General features: G+C 45.1%; 1 protein-coding gene across 1 annotated transcript in view; it reads left to right on the top strand.

The window, feature by feature from the left end:
* The window catches only part of MYO5B (myosin VB), a 253,344-nt gene that overhangs the window by 148,802 nt on the left and 80,928 nt on the right, over positions 1-23,614 (top strand). The window contains exons 11-16 of the mRNA XM_033164355.1: positions 2,272-2,353; positions 4,132-4,272; positions 6,738-6,860; positions 10,662-10,745; positions 17,393-17,545; positions 19,528-19,625. Of these exons, the coding sequence (XP_033020246.1) occupies positions 2,272-2,353; positions 4,132-4,272; positions 6,738-6,860; positions 10,662-10,745; positions 17,393-17,545; positions 19,528-19,625 (681 nt within the window). The remainder of the gene's footprint in view (positions 1-2,271; positions 2,354-4,131; positions 4,273-6,737; positions 6,861-10,661; positions 10,746-17,392; positions 17,546-19,527; positions 19,626-23,614) is intronic.

Raw genomic sequence — 23,614 nt, 5'->3', positions numbered from 1 at the left:
GAGACCAACTGAGTTTGTTCTTGGTATGAGCTTTCGTGTGCATGCACACGAAAGCTCATACCAAGAACAAACTCAGTTGGTCTCTAAGGTGCTACTGGAAAGAATTTCCTATTTTGTTTAAATTACTCGAGTTTTCCATAGCCGTTCTTCCAGCTTTGAAACCAGAAGAAAGCAAAAAAAACACATTTTGGCAAATTGTACATGTTTTTAAGATTTTGTTTTCATCTTCATTTTGAAATCTCTGTGGCTTTACATTTTTCATGATAAGCAACGCTTCCATCAGACTTAGTCCAGTACTCATCCTGCAGAATGTTTTGCTTCCCTGGGGAGTGTATAATTGCAGTTTCTGATTTTTCAGAAAGAAAAAGCCCCACAAATAACCCAGAGATGCATTTTAAATAAAAGGACACATTCTACTCATGTAAAAACATGCTGATTCCCGGACCGTCTGCAAGCCGGATTTAGAAGGCGGTTGGGCCGGATCCGGCCCCCAAGCCTTAGTTTGCCTACCCATGGATTAGACAAATTAACTGAGGATAAGGCTATCGTTGTCTACTACTCTTGATGGTTATACTTCCAGGATCACAGGCAGAATGACCGTGAATACTAATTGCTGTGGAGAAGCAGTGGGAGAGAGCCGCTGCCTCCATTTCATTTATTCGTTTATTTTGTGTACCGCCCTTCATCTGAAGATCACAAGGCAGTTCACAACATTGAAAATACAAAATGTGAACACAAAATACATACTAAAGCAAAAGCAAACCAATAACCCCTCTCCCATAACACATTTAAAAGGCCATAGAATATTCTGTCAGCCAAAGGCCTGGTTATAGAGAAACATTTTTGCCTCCTTGGGGAGAGCATTCCGCACACAGGGTGCCACCACAGAAAAGACCCTTTCTCATGTTGCCACCCTTTGGACTTCTAATGAAGGAGGCAAATGAAGAAAGGCCTCTGAGGATGATCTCAGGATCTGGGTCAGTTCATATAAGGAGAGCTGGTCCTTGAGGTACTGTGGTCCTGAGCTACTTAAGGCTTTATAGGTCAAAACCAGCACTTTGAATTGGGCCCAGAAACTGATTGGCAGCCAGAGTAGTCAGGCCAGGATTGGCGTTTTATGCTGAAACCGTCTTGCCCCGGTGAGCAGCCTGGCTGCCGAATTCTGCACCAGCTGAAGTTTCCAAACCGTTTTCAGAGTCAGCCCTGCATACAATGCATTGCAGTAATCTAATGTAGAGACTATCAGAGCATTGACTATGTGTGCTCATGGTCTTTCCAGAGGCATTGGACATTCTGGAAAATAATATGCCTGATGAGAAAGGCCTTTGGTCCAATATCCAGAAGAGCTGGATATTAGACCAAATCTCGAGTTAATCCTACATCATAGGAAAACATCTTGTATTCCGTATTTGTGCCTTCTTTCATGGAGACAAAGGGACAGTTCATTTCCCAATTTTTAGGCTGCATGCTGAAATCACAATATCACAAATACATTTTTAACAGCCTAAATCTGAGTCTTCGAGCAGAAATTTCCTTAATTGACCTCAAAATGGGAGGGATTGGATTTCTGTCGGAGCAGCACACTTACAAACTGTAGAAGTTAATGGTTTTATCTTAAGCCAATGGTTTTATCTTAAGCCTTCAGTTCTCTTGCTCTGTTAGAGTTAAGCTGTTATATATGACAATAGAGGAGCTCTTAATCTGATAAAATCGGAAAAATTGGGGGACATTTTTAACTGAATGCGCCTGTATTAAATAACAAGATTGCAGAGCGTGGAGAGTTACAAACGCAGCCCTTAAAAAATGACAACAAAAATATATATTTTAAGCCCTTTATCTTTATGGTCCAGTGGAAGTGTTCTGCCTTAGCCGCCTCTTTATCTTCTCAAACACTTTATTAATTGAATAGAAAGAAGCTCATGTTTTCGCCCTCTTCTTTCCCAGCAATAAATGCAGAGGGAGGGAGACAGCGACAGAGAGGGTGGTGGTGCTTACCTAGATGTTTAGGTCATTCAGAACATAAGAGCCGTGTTGGATCAGGCCAATGACCCTTGTAGCCCAGCATCCTGTTCTGGGAGAGAGAGAGAGAGAGAGAGAGAGAGAGAGAGAGAGAGAGAGAGAGAGAGAGAGAGAGAAGCACAGTGGGGGCCTCATATTCCCAGGGTGGCTTCCAAAAAATAAAAATAAAACGATTAAAATGCAACTACAAACTCAGATTTTAGAAACGGGTTCTGTGTAGCCTTCACCTGAGAATGTTGTTTCGGTCTGCAGGTTTGAAACTTTCGAAGTGAACAGCTTTGAACAATTCTGCATCAACTATGCCAATGAAAAGCTCCAGCAGCAGTTCAATTCGGTAATTTGGGTTTATAGTTTTTTATTTTTCCACAGTGACATTATCTGGAAATGTGGTGAAGAGGGATCGATAGAAAAGCAAATATTTTTAATATGTGTAGAAGATGGCAAGGGGGTCTCCAACCACATTACATTTTTAACACACAACAGGCTCCCCCCCTTTTTATTTTTAGTTGAGGTTATTTTGTTTTCGCTGAAAACAGGATGTATTATTTAACACGTTAAAAGTACAGAGGAGCCCTCAGTATTCATGGTGGGTCTATAATATTTTGCATGCTTGCTTAAAGTAATGGTCCATTGGTTTCAGTGGGGCTTACTCCTGTGAGGAAGAGTAGCCTGTATCTAAATTGTAGCTGAAAATGTATTTCATCATCTCCCAGATTCAGAGACTGCATGTATTTGTTTTATTTATTTATTAAAAAAAACATTTATATAGCACTGTATCATAAATATATATCACAGTGGTTTGCAAAAACTGGAAGCTCTCCCAAGTTCCCAACTATCTAATGGCCTGACTAATAAAAGTTTTCCCCTCATATATATATATATATATATATATATATATATATATATATATATACACACACACACACACACACACACACACACACACACAAGTTTTTCCAGCCTTGCTGAATGTGGACGCTACAAAATATACATTTAAGAGAAGAAATGGTGTTTATACTCTGTCAACCCTTCCCCCCCCCAAAAAAAGCAGGCGACACTTCTTCACTTTCCCCTTCCCCTCCCCCATAACAAATGAAATACAGGTGAAGAAACAAGGAACATCTTCCCCACAACAGGTAACCCCCCCCTTGCCCTATCCAAACAATTTTTAAAAAGCAAAAACCAAAACTAACCAGCCATTGTTCTATGGAATTAGAAATGACCATGAAATGATCATTTCACTGAAACGTTATTGGTGCATCTTTGTAAAGTTTCAGTGAAACTGTTTCCCCCTGTGCTAGCTTGCATCTTTACATTTGTGTAAAAAGATGCAAGTTTCTTTCCTCTCCTGCATCAGGCAGCAAGAGAGGGAGAGCAGTGCATACGGTGGACCTCTCCGTTGGCTGTTGCTGAAAGACCAGCAAATTCGGGGTCCTCCAATCCCCCCCCCCCCGTTCCTGGCTACAAGATTTCTGTATCTAAGAATTAGTGCCAGAGTTTGCTTTTAGTTCCTCCTCCCTCCCAGCCCCTTTTCCTTTTCTGTTGTGTCTCTTGGGCAGGTGCTGTCATTCCACTGCTATTTTTCAGCTGCAGATGAGAATAAAAATGCCTACTACTACTACTACTAATAGTGATCCTCAGGTTTCGCTTTCCCAGTCAGCCCTAGATTTAAAAGGGGGGGGGGGAGAATGAGTTGGAAGGGACCCTAAGGGTCATCTAGTTCAACCCCCTGCAATGCAGGAATATGGAGCTGTCCCATATGGGGATTGAACCTGCAACCTTGGCGTTAATCAGCTCTGGAGTCTTTATTCACAGCACTTTACACACAACACTTACCTGTGGGGAAGAAGGCAACACGACTGTGCTTCTGGTTTCACTCTCAATGCCCATTTTTGCACATGCCCCGTTCCTTGGGTGTCGTTCCCGGTGTGTGACCATTTGAGAATCAAGACATTTGGAATAAAACAGGCATTAAATCTAGAGAGTGACTAGGCATCTGGGCTTTGAAAAAATCAAATCAAATCCCAGTAGGCCCTTGAGAACATTCCTTCATTTATCATCAGATTAGTTTTTCCTAAACCCAGACGGACCTTTACTGTCTTTCCGTTGCAGCATGTGTTTAAACTGGAGCAGGAGGAATACATGAAGGAGCAGATCCCTTGGACACTTATAGATTTTTACGACAACCAGCCATGCATAGACCTTATTGAAGCCAAGCTGGGTATCTTGGACTTGCTGGATGAAGAATGCAAGGTAAGGAGAGCCAGAATTGTGCTTGGTAGCCCTCCATCTATACAAGTGTCATGATAAGCAATAAGCTTTAAAGGCTTTTTTAAAATTCTGCCTTTGCTGCTCCAATAATCCTCTGCTTAGCAGAGCAGAGCTGTGGCAGCCCAATCCTTTTGGTACCTGACTTACCTGCCACACAGTTTGCTTGCTTGCTTGTTTTATGAAGGCAGCCCTGTATGGGGGAGTTTGAAATGTTTGCTGTTTTATTGTGTGTGGGGTTTTTCCTCCATCCAAATTCTGTAAGATTTCTTCCATAAAATTTTTTTGGAGTATTTTTATTAAAGATTTCTTGGTTTACAAAAGTATGTGTGCAATGTCTCTCTCTCTCTCTCTCTCGTATTTTTTACATGTATCATTTTTACAAATCAGTTTCATTTGTTGAGACATTGAGAAGAAGAGAGGGAAGGAGGTGGACAGGGGGGAGGATGGGTGGGGGTGGGGTCGGGTGACATGTATTAAGTTTTATTGTGTTTTTAATATTTTGTTGGGAACCGCCCAGAGTGGCTAGGGCAACCCAGTCGGATGGGTGGCAATAACAATACAGTCGTACCTTGGTTGACAAACGGAATCCGTTCCGGAAGTCCGTTCGACTTCCAAAACGTTCACGAACCAAGGCGCGGCTTCCGATTGGCTGATTGGGCCCGGAAACAGTGCCGACAGCTGAAACGGACGTTCGGGTTCCAAAGAAGGTTTGCAAACCGGAACACTAACTTCTGGGTTTGCGGCGTTCGGGAGCCAAAACATTCGAGTCACAAGGCGTTCATCAACCAAGGTACAATTGGAAGAAGAAGAAGAAGAAGAAGAAGAAGAAGAAGAAGAAGAAGAAGAAGAAGAAGAAGAAGAAGAAGAAGAAGTAGTCTATGAACATGACTGGTATAGGTCCAACTGAAAATGTATGATAGTAATTAGCCTTAGCTACTCCTTTGAAATTAGCTATGGGGTTGTTGTTTTTTTGCTGTTGGCCGTGCCTGGGAGCAGGACAGCACTTTGGGATTTCAGTAACGGACACGGGGTGTGGGGAGACAGGGCAGTGAGCAGAAAGAATAAATTGTGCAAAAGTCCATTCTTGTCAAATCCTCACATTTTTAAGGATGCCGTGAGTAAACAAAGGTGGCATTATCTTGATGGCACGGCAAAATTTTATGGAAAGGCCTTTTCAAAAATAAACTTTGTTAGTACAATAATTAAACAGAAGATAAAATAGGTCGTTTGAGGTGTGTGGGATTGCGATACGGAGAAGCAAAAGCTGTCAAGTTACTGCTGAAATACGTGTTTTCCGCATAGGTGTATATCTGCTTTGGGTAATTAAGACACTGAGTGCTTTAAACTTGAAAAAGCTATTGTCTTTTAGTGCTGAGCTTTCTTGTTTTGCCGAAACACAGGATGCATCCTGAATTTTTGTGCTTAATTTCTGCATAAACATTTGTTTACTGTTTTCTCAAGCGCTAGTAGCATTGCTGTAAGAGTGCAATAAAAGTTGTAAGGAAAATGTTGGGGTAAACATAAAAGTAAAATGCTCAAAACGTTTTATTCTCAAGCCACGAAAAGCCTGACCAATACAAGTGTCCCAGTTTGCCATCAAAGATTGCTTACCTATTTGATATGTTGCTGGGACGCTAGCATGTTTTGATGAGGTCTCAGTTTAGTCTCTTAACTACCTCCAGCTAGGAATGGCCAGATCAGTCAATATCTGGTCCATTACCAGTTTTGCATGTGTTCGAACCATAGACTTGCAGAGTTGGGAGGGGCCCTGAAGATTGTCTAGTACAACCCCCTCCAATGCAGGAATCTCAACTAGATCATACATGACAAACGGCCGCCCAACCTCTGCAGTGGCTAGAGGGTTGGACTAGGATCTGAAAGATCAGGGTTCAAATCGCCAATCGGTCAGGCTCATTGGGTGACCTTAAGCGGTCGCAGTCTTTTATAGCCTACCTCGCAAGGTTGTTGTAAGGAAAACATTGTGAAAGGAAGAGCCATGCACGTGGCCTTGAGGTCCTTGGGGGAGAAGTGAGATATACATGTCCAAAATAGTTGTGCGCAGGGGTTTTGTCCTTGGGTAAATTTTACCATAAAATCGCACTAATCCAGCTTGTGCCAACTTGGGACCTCCCAGATGTTTTGAACTACAGCTTCCATCAGCTGGCTGTGAGCTAATGGGAGTTGTAGTTGAAGACACCTGAGGAGTCCCAGGTACGTGAAGAAGGCTGGATTAGTGCAAGTGGTACTGACGGTGTCATCATTGGGTATCGTAAACTGCTGTAATCGTATCATTGCTGCGGAACGAACTGGCAGTGCAAATCTCCATTCAGAACTGCCTTGACCCTAACGACATTTTGTAAAGTCGGCATAAGGCATGGGCTTTTATGCTGAATATTGATGTGTTTCTGTGTTAACCCCTCTCACTTCCCTCACTTTCTTTCTTTAAGGTCCCTAAGGGAACAGATCAGAACTGGGCTCAGAAGCTGTACGATCGCCACGGCAGCAGCCAGCACTTCCAGAAACCTCGCATGTCAAACATCTCCTTTATAGTTGTGCACTTTGCAGATAAGGTAATAGGAGCGGCTGGAGAATGTGCTGCAATAGGCTGCGTTCTGTGTGGCGATGGGCTGAGCGTGGTTTGTGGCAGCTGCTGAGAATGTGTTTGCTTTCTTCTTTATCTTCAAATGCTCAGGCTAGTCTAGAATCATAGAAATGTAGAGTTGGAAAGAACCCCAAGGGCCGTCTGGCCCAACCACCTGCAATGCAGGAATGAGTTGAAAGCCTGTATTTGGGGTAAGATGGGAGCTCCAGCTCCAGCTCCTTCATTCAGTTGCATCATGGTATAGCAGAACTCCCTCTCTTTGGAACTCCCTGCCTGTTGACACCAGGCAAGCACCTTCGCTGTAACTCTCTTCAGCACCTCCTAAAAAAAGGTTTTTGTTTTTTCAAACAGAATGTCGGCATGAATTTCAGTCTGGCTTTATTGTTGACTTTAATTACATTTGAAGGTTATAGATGGTTGTTTTTTCAGCTTTGTTTGACTGATAATTTCGTTGTTGCATTCTGAAACAGGCAGGCACTGTAGATTTTGAAGCTGTCATTTTTAATTACTACCTTTGGATGTAGTCTTAACAGGTTTTACGCTGGTAGCTGCCCTGGGCACCCTTCAGGGTGGAAGGTGGGGTATCCGTTTAATAAACAAACAAAAAGACCAGGAAATAGGTAGGGCAGTTTTTAACAGCAGATTCAAGTACCTCGCTTCTTAGAAATGACTCTTAATTCATGCCAGACGGTTATATTACAGGAACGGGGTCCAAAAACATTTGGCAACCCTGCCAGGGACCCCTGACTATCAGGTCCACTCGTGTCCGACTCTGGGGTTGCGGCGCTCATCTCGCTCTATAGGCCGAGGGAGCCGTTGTTTGTCTGCAGACAGCTTCCGGGTCATGTGGCCAGCATGACAAAGCCGCTTCTGGCAAACCAGAGCAGCGCACAGAAGCGCCATTTACCTTCCCGCTGAAGTGGTACCTATTTATCTACTTGCACTTCGACGTGCTTTCGAACTGCTAGGTTGGCAGGAGCTGGGACCGAGCAACGGGAGCTCACCCCGTGGCAGGGAGTCAAACCTCTGACCTTCTGATCAGCAAGCCCTAGACTCTGTGGTTTAACCCCAACCTTGAAGCTGCCTCAGTATGCTCTGACAGGATTCACCATCTCAGCCTAATGTACCTTGCCATCTCCCTCTTGATTTTCTTGTGTGCGTTTCAAGTTATAATAATAGCAGACTCTCAAAGAACCAGCTGCGAGGATGGGTGGAGGGAACTTGCATACACAGTCTCTCTCCCACACTAGTGCCAAGTCATGTTCAGTTAAATGGGATAGCAGCTTGATGGATGAGAGAAGAAATGGTCTAGGTGTTCACTGAGTAAGGCCCATCACTCCGGTCTGCTGTGATGGATACCTGGCGGCCTAGATGCAGTGCCATAATTATGTATTGATTGGTTGGAGCAATGGCTACAAATCAGAGAAAAATAAGTCTGGAGCTTCTGTTATCACATGTGTTTAAAAGCTCTTTGTTAAAGTTGACTGTCCTTCTTTGAAGGACAGTCCACCTGGCCTTCTTTATGTCCCTCTGAGCCTTATTTTCCATGGCTCTCAGACTGCACATGGGGACGCGGGTGGCACTGTGGTCTGAACCACAGAGCCTAGGGCTTGCCGATCAGACGGTCGGCAGTTCGGATCCCCGCGACGGGGCGAACTCCCGTTGCTCGTTCCCAGCTCCTGCCAACCTAGCAGTTCGAAAGCACATCAAAGTGCAAGTAGATAAATAGGTATCGCTGCGGCAGGAAGGTAAACGGCGTTTCCGTGCGCTGCTCTGGTTCGCCAGAAGTGGCTTAGTCATGCTGGCCACATGACCCGGAAGCTGTACGCCAGCTCCCTCGGCCAATAAAGCGAGATGAGCGCCGCAACTCCAGAGTCGTCCGCGACTGGACCTAATGGTCAGGGTTCCCTTTACCTTTACCAGACTGCACATGGAAGGATACCTGTTTAGTTCCAGCTGGGGGAATCTGAGCAAAAGAGGCACATTGGTTGGGTCTGATCTCCTACACTCCCCCCTCGTGCTTCATTCCTCCGTCTAGCTTTGGTTCTGGAAGTGAGACCAGTTAGAGTAGAAGTGCATGTGAGCAACAAGCACCGCGGAAAAGTCAGTGTTAGGTGCAGAGAGGCTCCAACTTTCTATATTTGTCTGTCCGTTTTGGTCGAAAAATGTAGACCTCCACTGCCAGTTTTCATTGGGGCACACACAGATTTAAGTAATTGGACCTACTGCTGTTGCATGTTTGGGTCTAAATCAGAAGGGCTCTGGAATTTTTGATAGGGAGGGGTAAGTGTGAAAAGGGTTCCGCGGAGTGAAAATTTTAAAAACCATGCAATTTTTCATACTAACGATCCTTGAAAAGAAGTCTGAGATACTTTGTGGACTATTATTGCTCAGTCTGTGACATCTGAAGTACTGAGGAAAGATTCTGGGAGATGCTTCTAGCCTGCGAGATTTAAAGATCTATTTCTCAGTCTTTATGATCTACTTCTTAAAAGCTTGGAGACTAAGCTCAGAGCAAATAAGCATATTTTATGGGCCTCAATTAACATGTGCGGTTTGCATGTGTTTTAAAAAGGAAATGAAAAGCAATTTCCAGAGAGGTCTCTAAATGTTGTTGATTATCCTTATAATTAGCTCTCTGTTAACGACTGATTTCCTCAGGGGTCTGGTTCTGGTTTCCTTGATGCTGACCTGAGAGAGATTTGTTGGTTCAGACTGAAATGTGCTTTCTGCCTTAAGCTTGGAGGATAGATGGGAAAGAGCTAGAATTAATTGCCATAATAATAACAACAACAACAACAACCCCACTTTAAATTTCACTAGGTAACTTTTGTCCAGCCTTCTGCCTTAAACTAAGCTAATATCTGGAGAATGATTTTCTCTGGAAGTTTATGCCATAAGAACTTCAGAGGCTTAAAAGTCTCTAGAGCACAGTTGGCTTATATTCAGGAAACACCTGCTCTATATAGCTCTTGTTCGTGCATTCCGTAGAATCATGTTAAAACCCTGTTTTCTGGTATTCAGAATCACTGATATACTGGAAGCAGAAAGGCAAGGAAGAAGATGTCCAGCAGTGCTTTTTGTGTGTTTGTGTGTGTGTGTGTGTGTATATATATATATATATATATATATATATATATATACATACATATACATATATATATATATATATATATATATATATATATGGGTGGGTGGGACGCGGGTGGCGCTGTGGTCTAAACCACAGAGCCTAAGGCTTGCCGATCGGAAGGTCGGCGGTTCGAATCCCTGCAACGGGGTGAGCTCCTGTTGCTCGGTCCCTGCTCCTGCCAAGCTAGCAGTTCAAAAGCACATCAAAGTGCAAGCAGATAAATTGGTACCACTCCGGCGGGAAGGTAAACGGTGTTTCCGTGCGCTGCTCTGGTTCGCCAGAAGCGGCTTAATCATGCTGGCCACATGACCTGGAAGCTGTATGCCGGTTCCCTCGGCCAGTAAGGCGAGATGAGCGCCGCAACCCCAGAGTCGTCTGCGACTGGACCTAATGGTCAGGGGTACCTTTACCTTTATATGTGTGGGTCAACTCAGGTTGAATTTGGGAAGCCACAACCTGAGGATTCCGTCATGGGCATAGGTAAGATTCAGGATGCCATCAAAAACAATGTTTTTTAAACCTTGTGGCTCATCTCTGTGTCTGAAAAAAAAAAATCTGAGTGGTTTTTTGTTAGGATAATCTACATTCAGAATCTTAACTCTTCTCCCGCACCTGCTGTGTTTCCCTGTATCCTAGGTGGAGTACCAGTGTGATGGATTTCTGGAGAAAAACAGAGACACTGTACATGAAGAACAGATAAATATACTGAAGGCCAGCAAGGTAAGCTCTGAGATACCAGGGGGTGGAATAAACTTAAATCTGACATCCCAGCATTACTCATGGTTCATGCTTAGCCTCCTCTTCTTGATTCCCATCCTTAATGATTCGCTTAAGATTGAATTGTGGAGAAGAAATGTCCATCTTGGTTTCATTAAAATAGTGCAAGGTATCATTGGGATGCGGGTGGCACTGTGGGTTAAATCACAGAGCCTAGGGCTTGCCGATCAGAAGGTCGGCGGTTCGAAACCCTGCGGCGGGGTGAGCTCCCGTTGCTCGGTCCCAGCTCCTGCCAACCTAGCAGTTCGAAAGCACGTCAAAGTGCAAGTAGATAAATAGGTACCACTTCAGCGGGAAGGTAAACGGTGTTTCCGTGCGCTGCTCTGGTTCACCAGAAGCGGCTTAGTCATGCTGGCCACAAGACCTGGAAGCTGTATGCCAGCTCCCTCGGCCAGTAAGGCGAGATGAGCGCCGCAACCCCAGAGTCGTCCGCGACTGGACCTAATGGACAGGGGTCTCTTTACCTTTACCTTTACCTATCATTGGCATACTACAATCTGCAAGAGTCCTCATGGGGGTAGAGGGCCCTTGAAGAGCTCACAGTGACCAGATGTTACCAAATATTCGCTGATCCCTGGCCCCAAGGCAGTCAAGGGATGTACATTAACATTCTGGTTGGTACTCTGCCTCCTGAGGTGTGGGTTCCTTGCTACAGCTATATCCTTCTGTGTTTAGCCTTCAGTTGTTGATACTTTACACGGGGTGATCCTCATATATAAGTGGGCAAAACAATTCAAGTTCTCAGTCCATCGTGCTGGGTGTCCCTCCAACCAGTCCTGCCTGATTCGATTGGCCTTGGCCAACACAGGGCAACACGCTCAAGGAGCACTGCGATGCACCTCCTCAGATGGCAGGTGGAAGAAACCACCAGTAGTTTTCCCAGTGGAAACCCCAGTAACAGGGTGTTTCAGAAGGGTGGATTGGAGCCAAACTCGCACAGGATCAATGCCACAGGGCTCTAGAAGCAACAATGTCTTCGTGACTCCATCAAGCCCTTGCTGCTAGCCAGTGGTCCTCAAATTTTTTCCCCCTGGGCCACACTTTCAGAATGAAAATTTGCTCGTGCCACACTGAATTTTTTTATTGGTAAGAAACACATTGGAAAACAGAAAGATACGACTCCTTGCAGGGCTTGATTTATAATGCAGAACGCAACAGCTTTATAATATGATCATGGGACTTCAGAAAGTATAAAGCAATGCAGCTACATAGGAACATGAATCCATCCTAAAATATAATTATAAATGAGCCTCTTACGTATGTATACAAGCTCAATGAGGGGTGTGAGTTTGCAGTATCACTTGATCTCATTTTGCTCTCATTTTGAAAAGATACCTATCCATATTCTATATACAGTACACTGTATATTTTTTAAAAATGATACTGCTTAAACCCCTATGGCTGCAGTTAGAATTAAACATTTGTGTGCATGTGTACACACATGTGCAAAAACTGTAAAACTCAGCAGTTCAAAACAGGATTGCCACCAAACATGCTAGTGAGCCACAAGCAATGTGTAGTAAGCCTTTGCATTTCCCCTTTTTGGAAATAGATTCCCCCACCCCAAGGGGTACATGAGTCTAATGCTTAACCCCCAGAGGTATGTGCTCCCCTTTCATCTGTTTTCAGTGGCTTTTCTCCCCAGAGTAATTCAAGGGCGAAAGTCCAACCAAAACAACTGGAAAATCAGCCAGACCGGGAGGGAGGGCAGGAGGCGGCAGCAGCAGCAGGGGCAGCGAAGAGCTTCCTCCAAAGAGATTGGGACACAAGGCAGACTGCGTGGAGCAGATAACACCGTTTAAATGGCAGGTTAATTTCACTTCATTGTTAGGATTCAGGTGCTCTGAGCCAGAGGAGCCGGGAGAAGCAGCAAGCAGATAAAAAGAGGCCAAGAAGGAACACCAAAGTATTGGTGCGATATTGTGAACAAGATTCTATTCCGGTTAGCAGTGTGCGAGTTAAACAAAAACCTTTCTTCAGTCTTGCAGCTTCTGGCTGGGCAGATTTATTACTGTTACTACGGGACGCGGGTGGCGCTGTGGGTTAAACCACGGATGCTCTTGGGCTTGTCGATCAGAAGGTCGGCGGTTTGAATCCCCGCGACAGGGTGAGCTCCCGTTGCTCGGTCCCTGCTCCTGCCAACCTACCAGTTCGAAAGCACGTCAAAGTGCAAGTAGATAAATAGGTACCGCTCCAGCGGGAAGGTAAACGGCGTTTCCGTGCGCTGCTCTGGTTCGCTAGAAGCGGCTTTGTCATGCTGGCCACATGACCCGGAAGCTGTACGCCGGCTCCCTCGGCCAGTAACGCGAGATGAGTGCCGCAACCCCAGAGTCGGACACGACTGGACCTAATGGTCAGGGGTCCCCTTACCTATGAGCTGTGGTGAACATCTTTCTCCTGTGCACAAAACAGTGGCACTTGCCCACATCCTGCTTCTGTAGGTGTATTAGTACAGATGGAATGAAGGGAGGAGAGGAAGCAAATAAAGGAGCCTTTCTTGTAGATAAAGGACCCCAGCTCTGTTTGCTTCTTTGAAGAAGCAATTCAATACAGGAGAGATGTTTGCTCTATTGCAGAAAAGGGAAGGACTTTTAAAAAAAAGCTGCTATCCTAAATACACTGGATGGAATTCAGAGTCACGCTATTTCAACGGTTCCATCTCTGCAAGCATTGCAACCTGCCAAATAGAACAATCCTCACTTCCAACTGTCCCGCTTTTCCCTATCTGAGCACACAGCACAAAAATTGCAGTAAAACATCTATGAAATGCTCTCTCTCTCCCCCCCCCCCCCCGGCCGCCCTCGGAAATAGCCAGGCATGCCACAACAGGGAGTAAGTTAAAGGTAAAGAGAAGCTGTTCTGTGTTGCGGCCGAGAGCTGCTTCCTGGCACCACGATCCATTGCTCTTGTTTTGAAATAATATTTGTGATGCAAGGGGCCTTGGAGTGCTTGAGTGCGAACATCTCTTTCATGTCAAAAGTGTTCATGTAGAAGACATGCACCTTGTGATGTTCCTGGGGGGAAATCCTTGGTGTTGTGGGTTTGTTTTTGTTTTTTGCTGGTCTCAAATTCACGCCTGGTTGTTCGATATGGGAAAGCTGTGTGTCGCTTCCACAGTTATCTGTCTGCTGCCCTGCATGTGTTGCTCCAAAGGGGAGAAGGAACTGAAATGTCAGAAGAGTCCCTGAATAGCAGCATAAATTCTTTAAGAACATAGAATCGTAGAATTGTACAGTTGGAAGGGACCACCAGGGTCATCTAGTCCAACCCCCTGCAATGCAGGAATCTTTTCGCCGAACGTGGGGTTCGAACCGACGGCCCTTAGATCAAGAGTCTCATGCTCTACTAACTCAGCTATCACTCAGATAACAGGATGACAGGAAGCTCCATCTAGTCCAGCTTTCTGATTCCACAGTGGCCAAGCGCATGCTCCTAGGAAACCTACAAGGAGGGCAGTTACCACTACCCAATGTTATTCCCCAGTATACTGCCTCTGATGTTGCCAGTAATATATCCATCGTTACCAGTGACATCCTCCATCAATTCATAGTACATATTGTGGTAGTAGCAAATTCCATAGTTTGAACTGTGGGCTTTCTATTCTTAACCATGTGCTGTTTTATCTATTTGCTCTGTTACTCTTGCACGAGGTGAGAAGCTAGAACTCAGGGCTCCCTCACAATGGCTCTGTCAGGTAGGTTAGGCTGAGAGATAGTGGCCATGTGCTATCGCTAGACCTCCCCAGCTTATCTGAAGGTGTTATCCCAAGAGAAGCTTGCTGGAGGCAGGAGATAGGCAGACAAAAGGATTCTGTGGGCGGCTGTGATTAAAATAAAGCCCAGCAAGCATAAAACAAGCCCCGAGTCCTGCGTCAGGCCACATGATGATAATACCATGCAAACAGATCCTTCTCTCAGTTGGATTTTGGCAGATATGCAAACAAGGTTAGGCTAATTAATCTCCAAGAGGAACTGATGGAAAATTGCAGTCCCATCTTAATAAAGGCAATGCAAGGGAGATTCTGCTTTTGAATTTCCTTGTAGTTCAGACATGCATCGTGGGTCAGTGTTCTGAAATGGAACTAATGGCGGTTTCTTTTGTGACAGAAGTGCTGCGAGGTAGAGGATTTGGGAGAGGGGAGGTTGGTCTGGGCTGTGCTTGCTGAAAGTAAGTTCTTCTAAATTATCTTCAAAGTGTTTAGCCCGTGAAAAGTTTTTCAAGTGTTTCCATGACAGCCAGAACCCTTCAGTAACTTTATCTCAAAACTATCTTATAATTGTGCATACCTAAAAGAGAGAGAGAGAGAAAATACCTCCTAGAATCTTAGAACTGTAGAGTTGGAAGGGATCTTTACAGTCATCTAATCCAACCTCCTGCAATTCGGGAATCTCAACTAAAGAATCCCAGACAGGTGTGATTCAACCTCTGTGTAAAAGGGACCTCTGCTTAAAACCTCTGCTTATAAAAATCTCCAAGGAAGGAGAGCCCACCACCTCCAGAGGGAATCCGTTCTACTGTCAAAATGTTCTTCCTGTTTAGCCAGAATCTCCTTTCTTGCCACTTGAAGCGATAGGTTTGATTCCTACCCTCCAGAGTAGGAGAAAACAGAGTTGGAGTAACATCTTCCATGTGGCAGCCCTTTAGATACTTGAAAATAGCTCTCATATCTCTTCTCACTGTCCTTTTTTCCAGGCTAAACATGCTCATTCTCAGTTGCTAGAGCACGAGACTCTTAAACTCAGGGCCATGGGTTTGAGCCCCACATAGGGCCAAAGCTCATCATCATCATCATCATTTTATTTGTATGCCGCTGTCAGGGATTGCCCGGCTCCTCGCGAGGAGAGGGAGAGCCGGGGCAAGCATTTTCCTTGGGAGGAGCAAGGGGAGAGAGGTCCTCCTATCGAGGAAGAGAGGGACAAGAGGACTACTCGAGGGGAGGGGCTGGTTGGAGGTCCTGCTCGAGAGGAGGACTGGGAGAGCAGCTCTTTGTGAGAGGGAGGGCTCTCTACGTTACAGGGAATCCCAGCTGCTTCTGTCGACAGACTCTTCCTCCTCTTCTAGCCTTTCGTCTGAGCTCTCTCCAAGGGAGGGGGAGCTGCGAAGGCTTGGAGACTCTGGGCAAAGACCCAGCACCGCCAGCCAGAGAGGATCTGGGGAAGAACTGCCGCTTCCGGTACCAGGACAGCATCAGGGGGTCAGGGGGCACCGCAGACGTCGTTTTAGGGTGCCGAGACTTTGGTGTTGGGCGGCAAACAGGAGAGGGGCACTTCCGGATTCTGCAAGTGGCTGAGCGGTCATGTTTTGAACGAGCGCTACACTGTAAATAGTAATGCACAATCAATAGTCTTAGATACTGAAGGCTCTGTCGTTACTCATGAGCAACACTTGGGAAGAACCTGACAGCCGCCTTTCCATAGTTGAAGCTGTGCTCAAGGCGGCTTACAACGTGACATGATTTACATCATTACAAACATAACATGAGTCGTAAACAATAAATAAAACATCAAAAAGTACACAACCAAACGGAAACAATTTCCATGTAAACCATAAGATCTTAAACTAAAGATACAACAATAATATCAATAACAACAACAGCTCTCTCAACCCCCCGTAAACAATACCCCAGCCCAAGAATCTGTTCAACAGCCTCAGCTTTTGTAGCTGGAGTCAGTCCGCACTCCACTCTCCCAGGCCAGATGGGAAAGGGCCAGCAAGGCAGGGTGCAGGTCTTCCTGGGCTCACAGCCAAGATGGTCTCATTTAAAACAACACAGATTGTTGCAGTCCTTAAGAGCCTGTCAGGCCCCTCCCCAGGCCAGGTGGAAAGAGGCAAGGGCAGGACCCTTCAGGCCCTCAGCAGGCAGTCCCCCTGTGTTGCGGGGAGTAGGACTAGATGATCCTCACAGTCCCTTCCGACATTTTGATTCTGTGATCTAATTCCCTCAGTAAATTGTTGCTGTGGTTTTCTAAACCTCAGCATGGTGGAGCATCTGGTTGCTGAAGGTCTTGGGTTGAATCCTTGGCATCTCTAGGACTGAGAAAAAAACTTCTACCTGAAACTGTGTAGATTGGGGTGTGTGTGGTTCCCATCAGGTGGTCTGCAGCAATGTGTGTAAAAATCATGCAGCACCTAGCACTGAGCAATTACAACCGGCAGAAAAATCATTAAGTCGTCTGCAAAAAAACCCTCAGCAATTTTCCAGGGGTCTGTGGAGGGGGGAAATATTTGACAACCACGGGGCAGACAATACTGAGCTAATACAGGTGGTCTGGCTTGGCATGAGGCAGCTTCTTGCATTCCTAAAAATGCCCCCCCCCCTTATATAATGTGGTCTCAAAGCAATCGCACCACCACACCAGCTAGCAACAATTTTTTAAAAATAGCAACCTGCTTAACATCAGATCTCCTTTGGCTCTAAGAGATACAGAAAACTATTTAATTGCATTTGATATGGCTGCATTTAGCATAGCACTGTTTAAAACCTTGCCTTTCAGCGAAGGCTCTGAGCTGACCAGGAGGAACCAAGCCTGTTTTCCTGACCTCCGTAGCAAGAGCACTAAACAGTCCAAGCCTTTCTTCCTTCTTTGCAGTACCCGATGGTAGCCGACTTGTTTCATGATGGGAAAGACCCCGCGCCAGGTGCTGCGTCTGGAAAAGGAGCTTCCTCGAAAATCAATATCCGCTCTGCCCGTCCAACTGTGAAAGCAGCTAATAAAGAGCACAAGAAAACAGTCGGGCATCAGGTAGGAAATCGTTCTCACACACACTCAGGGGAACTTCTGCGTTCCCGTTGCAGCATTCGTACTCTTTATAGGGACGCAAGTAGCGCTGTGGTCTAAACCACTGAGCCTCTTGGGCTTGCTGATCAGAAGGTCGGCGGTTTGAATCCCCGCGACGATGGTGAGCTCCCGTTGCTCTGTCCCAGCTCCTGCCAGCCTAGCAGTTCGAAAGCACACCAGTGCAAGTAGATAAATAGGTACCGCTATGGCAGGAAGGTAAACAGTGTTCCTGTGCGCTCTGGCTTATGTCACGCCGTCCCATTGCACCAGAAGCGGTTTAGTCATGCTGGCCACATGACCCAGAAAGCTGTCTGCGGACAAACGCCGGCTCCCTCGTCCTGAAAGCAAGATGAGTCCCTTTGTCTGGACTTAACCGTCCAGAGGTACTTTACCTTTTTACCTTTTATTTGTACGCTTTGTCACACCAAAAACGTAAGACTAAGTGAATATTCAACATTGAACACTACTGCTTGGATGCATTTATTTACTTAAGTTCTGCTGCAAATTTTAGGTATCACCCCCCCATAATTTTTATTAAATTTTATGTTTTACATTTTAGAATATTCATTTAAACAACCTTAAAATTTCAATGACTTCCCTTCTTCTCTTTCCATGGTTCATTTTCCATAACATAAATCCCTGCATATTTTATGTAAACTAAACCATTGAGTATTCCATTATTCCATCCATCAAATCTTATTTGCACTGTTGAATTTATCTTAATGCTGCCCACGTTTTCAAATATACACCATTTCCCCCAAATATACTAAAATAAATAAATTGATTCTAGGTATTCCCCTCCACCTGCCACCGCCTTAGTATTCGGGGTGGTTGGCATTTCATTTGCCTTCTGCTTAGATCTGGGGGCAGGAGATTTTATTAGGGCACAAAACCACTTCAGTGACCATTCTAAGGGTCAGATTTCTTCCATATGTTGACCATGATATTTTGCTTCCAGATACTTCGTTGGAAGTGATTCATACGTGTAATAAATATTAACTAATTCAATTTAAGTTCAAAAAGAAGGCTTCTCTCGGGCCACAATAGCTATCGGTCCTCGCAGTTATTTAACTTAACAGCCGTCTGTGGTTCAGGGAGCCCCAGATTCTGTCTTCCACTCTTGCGTGTGGTATCCTTGCCAGGTGGGTTTTGCAATATCTGGGCCAGATCCAAAGATGTTGTTGTGCTAGCAGAAACCATTGCAATTTGTACCGCTAGTGCCGTGGGATTTTCTGCCCTCTCTTTCCCCCTGCTCCCTCTCCAGGGAGAGATGGTTCAGTCTGGCAAACAGAAATGCTTGCTCTTGACAGAACGAACGCTTCAGCATGATGTTGAATTGCACCCTGTTGTATTTATTTAAAATGTCATATGCACTGTTTTCCTATTAAAATAGCCAGAGCAATTTGGGCAGGATCCTGGCTAGAGGCAGGAGCATAGAATCTGATGTCCTTTGGGTCCATTGCTCCCTTGCTGTTTTGTGATATTAAAAGGCCAATTCTCTCTCTCTCTCTTTCGCTCTCTCTCTCTCTCTCTCTCTCTCTCTCTCTCTCTCACACACACACACACACACACCCCTAAATCCCTGAACAGTCTCTGCTGAAAAAGGATTGCATTTGAGGAGTTGTGAAGCAAGCAATTTGTGTCCGTGACACTGCGTCATTCACACATGCTGTAGCCACGAGGCAGTGACCAGGATGGGGCAAACTATTCATTCCCCCCCCTCTTTACACCTGTTTCCATGTTCATGTTCCTCACTTGACTGCAGTGTCAAGAAAAGTGGACAAGGCATCACAGGTAGAGATGTTACGCTTTAGGGCTGAATCATCTCGCAGATTTAGCAGTCGCTCGTTAAGTGTAATCAGGTGTAGAAAAATAAAGTGATGTTGCATCCCACATTATGTCATCTAATTTCAGGAATGGATTGTCTTTTTAATTGTTTCTTCCAGTTCCGTAACTCCTTACATTTGCTTATGGAGACCCTGAACGCCACCACTCCCCATTATGTACGCTGCATCAAGCCAAATGATGAGAAGCTTCCTTTCAGGTGAGTACTGCTGCTTGACAAGACAAGAACATCAATAGACTGAAGTTAAGCAGACCATGAGATAGTTGATGTTTGACTGTCAGTTGTTGTTGTTGTTGTTATTTGTGCCCCACCCATCTGACTGGGTTGCCCCAGCCACTCTGGGCAGCTTCCAACATATATAAAAGCATTAAATCTTAAAAAGGCTTCCCTATACATACAGGGCCGCCTTCAGATGTCTTCTAAAGGTTATATAGTTACTGTACTCATCTCCTTGACATCTGATGGGAGGGCATTGCACAAGGTGGGTGCCACTACTGAGAAGGCCCTCTTTTCTAATATGGGGTAATCCTGCCCGATGCTGAGCATTCACTGCAATGAGCCTTTAGATATGTGTCCTTCCATAGGGGTGACAGCTGCCTTATGCCGAGTTCACCTAGCCCAGTGTTGTCTGCACTGACTGGCAGCAGCTCTGCAGCATTTCAGACAGGGGGTGTTCCCAGCCCCACCTGGAGATGCTGGGGGTTTGAACCCAAAACTTTCTGTATTCAGAGCAGAGGCTCTACCATTGAGCCACTGCCCTTCCCCTAAAGAATATCCTATGTATTGTGGCACCCAGAACTGGACATAGTACTCCAGGTGGGTCTGACCAAGGCAGAATAGAGCGGTACTATTACTTCCCTTGATCTGGACACTATGCTTCTGTTGATGCAGCCTAGAATACCTTTAGCTTTTCTTGCTGTTGCACCACACTGTTGACTTGTGTTAAGCTTGTGGTCTACTAAGATCCCTAGGTCCTTTTCGCATGCACTGCTGGCAATCCAGGCGTCCCTCATCTTATATTCGTGCATCTGGTTCTTCCTGCCTAAGTGCAGAATCTTACATTTGCCCCTGCTGAAATTCATTCACTCGCTTAACTTTTGCTATAGCTACTCCTGTGAAATTTGCGATACTCTCCGCTTCTTGCTAAATGTGTTGTTGAATAACTGCTGTACTCTTTCCCAAAGTGGCAAGAGTTTGATTGTGGCAGCAGCATTTCGGAGAGGTCTCTTTGTTATAGCCAACATAAAGAATTGCTTTGGGAGTTTGCATGATGAAAGGTGCTCAGTCAAAGCAAAATTGCTACTGTTATTTATTATTATTAAAATGGCACATGCACACACACACACACACACACACAAGCACACATACGCTGAGCTGCTTGCTGGAATAATGTGCTAAATGTCTGCTCTTTTGCATTTGACTTCATGATAAAATAATGGATCACTTGCTGTGGGATTGACAGCTTTGATGGATTTTATAATGCAGCGAACATTATTCTGCTATTATGGTGCATCAAGGGATACTCAAAACTGCTCATTGATTCTGGATTTACAAATATGAAATGTTCATAGCAATTGCTGAAGATTTTGTGCCAAAGAAAAGGAACTGGCCAGCAATCCTGGAGTTTCTAATTCAGTTCTGGCAAATTGTGAACGTGCCAATATTTATATTATTTATATTTCACATTTAAATTTACATTTCACCCAGCCACTTTGGGCAGCTTCCAACACACATAAAAACATAATAAAACATCAAACATTAAAAACTTCCCGATACAGGGCTGCCTTCAGATCAGTTATTCATTGAAGGGGGATGTAAAGGCCTTCCACAAGTAGGATCCAGAATTCAGAATTCATTTCAGGTTGAAAGCAGTGATCCCACGCACCTCCTTTGTCCTGGGATAATGAAGGTGACCTCTGCTTAGTGTCAGGGGCAGGAAACTGTTTTTTTTCTTTTTCTTTTTTTTTTTTTATAAGAATTTATTGACCTTTTTCTTATAACAACATATACCCACACCCACACCTACAATTAAACAAATACAAAACAAATACATTGATAAAACAAATACAAACAGTGTCAAGTTTTCTTGTTGCATCTTTTCTTTAAAAAGAAAATTTCTATTTCCATATCTTGACCATTGACTTCCCCTGCCCTTTCTCCTTCGAGTTCATATCCTTAATCTATTTTATAACCATTTCTCCTGAAATTCAAATTCAATTATATAGTTACACACAATTATATATTCAACATTTAACTAACAATGCATCATCGTAGTAATATCTCATCATAATTCTTCTTCCATTGAAATCTTCACCAATCATTTATATCATATCTATCTCTTCTATCCTTTAAACTGCTGCTAATAACATAGTAACTCAAAATATCTCCTTTCATATTCAAACAAAAAATAAAACAGAAAGATTGTTGACAGTATTCACCCTCCGATTTCAAAATTCCATGACAGGCTACTTCAAATTTTACTTAGTGTTTCACCCCACACCCCCTCTGTCCATTATTCTTCTCCTGGTGGCCTCAACACTGAATTTCCCTGTGGCTTCCCTCTCCAAGCGTCCACAGATCCAGGCACAGTCCAAAACTCTCCTTGCCACGAGCTCCAGGATGTCCATCTCGTCGTCTCTCAGCTTCTCCGGTTCTTTGTAGCATTCCTTTTCTTCTTGTAAAAACCATAATTCTCTGTCCCTGGCCCCCGAGCTCACACCTCGGGGACTGGATATAACAAATCTTACCGTCGCCTTGGGACTGCCACCCCCAAAAGGCGAGTTTCTTCTCCGAAGTAGCTCACTCATTTCTCTCCATCTTCCCAGACACCCTCTCAGCTCTTTGGCAAGACTTTCTTCCAAAGTGTTAAAAGTTTTAAAAGCCTCCTCTGTGGGCAATTGGTTCTCTTTCAGACCCCCACACAAGACTTTGACTTTCCTGTACAGCAGTTCCACCTTCAAAGCAGTGAGCCTCTGTTCGTCCGTTAGTCCAGAGTTCAGTACCAGTTCAAGGACGAAGCCCAGCATACTGGTAGAGGGGGAGGAAGTGGGTATCAAATTTCTACTCCTGCCTCTCTGTTCATCGCCATTTTCCTAAACTGGAGCGCAGATACCGCAACTTTAAATGGAGATATTTTCCACTAGTTTACTTCCCAAGAAAAAAGTTTGCCAGTCTCATGTATCAATTTTAAGCACATTGTAGCAGTCCTGTAGCAGCAGTTGCTCAAATTGGTTAGCTTCTTTAACTCGAAGGGAAGAAGGCAGGCTGCCTTTCTCCTTCCCCCCGGATCGTTCCAAAAGCTCGATTTCTGGTCAAATTAGTTACTCACGACCACCGGGTTCCTTTGGCTCCATTCTTCAAAGGTAGAACTAAGACGCTCACCGCGGGCTTTGTCGCCGCATTTGCATCCCGGTTGGGGCATATCCCCGTAAGCCCGGCTCCGTTGTCCCTTCACCCCCACTCCCCCTTTACAGGGGGGGCAAGGGAAGGGTTCGGAGCCTCCGTGGGCGCAGCCGGGGAGCCCAGGGTGCGGGACGCTCTTCCCGCACCCCAACCGGAGCCCCGCTTTGCGGTTGCGGGGCTCCTAACCCCCGGGATGGATCGGGCGCCTCGCAGCCGAAGCAGCCCCGACCACCCGCTATGGCGTCGCCAGCCGGAAGTCTGTTTTTTTTCTTTTTCAACCAGAGGGCAAAGTTCCCTCATAGACCGTGTTCTCCTTATGCTAGAGGAGGCCAGAAGCAAAAATTGGTGGGGCAGCAAATGTACATCAGGGGACATTCCAGGTACACAAAAGCCAGAGGATTCTATATCACCACCTATTATCACATCTCTCCAGCTGCACAGCGCAGTGCCGGTAAGAGCGGGCGGGGGGGTTGCTGTGGGCCGGATAAACAAGTCCCTGGGGCCTTATCCGGCCCGCGGGCCTTAGTTTGGGGACCCCTGGTTTAAATTGTACTGAATGTTGAAGTACTCCTAGGGAAGTCGTAGAATCGTAGATTTGGTAGGGACCCCGAGCTTCCTCTAGTCCAACTCCCTGCAATGCAGGAATCTCAACTGAAGCATCCATGGCAGATGGCAACCCAACCCCTGCTTAAAAGGAGAGGCCCTCAGCCTTATCTGTATGAAACCTTCTCCGGCTGGGCAAATTTCTGTACTCATTCCATCAAGAAAGCACTTATACAGTTGAC

Source organism: Lacerta agilis, chromosome 11 (assembly GCF_009819535.1).
Source record: "Lacerta agilis isolate rLacAgi1 chromosome 11, rLacAgi1.pri, whole genome shotgun sequence".
NCBI lineage: Eukaryota > Metazoa > Chordata > Lepidosauria > Squamata > Lacertidae > Lacerta > Lacerta agilis.
This window is presented reverse-complemented; position numbering and strand designations above follow the sequence as displayed.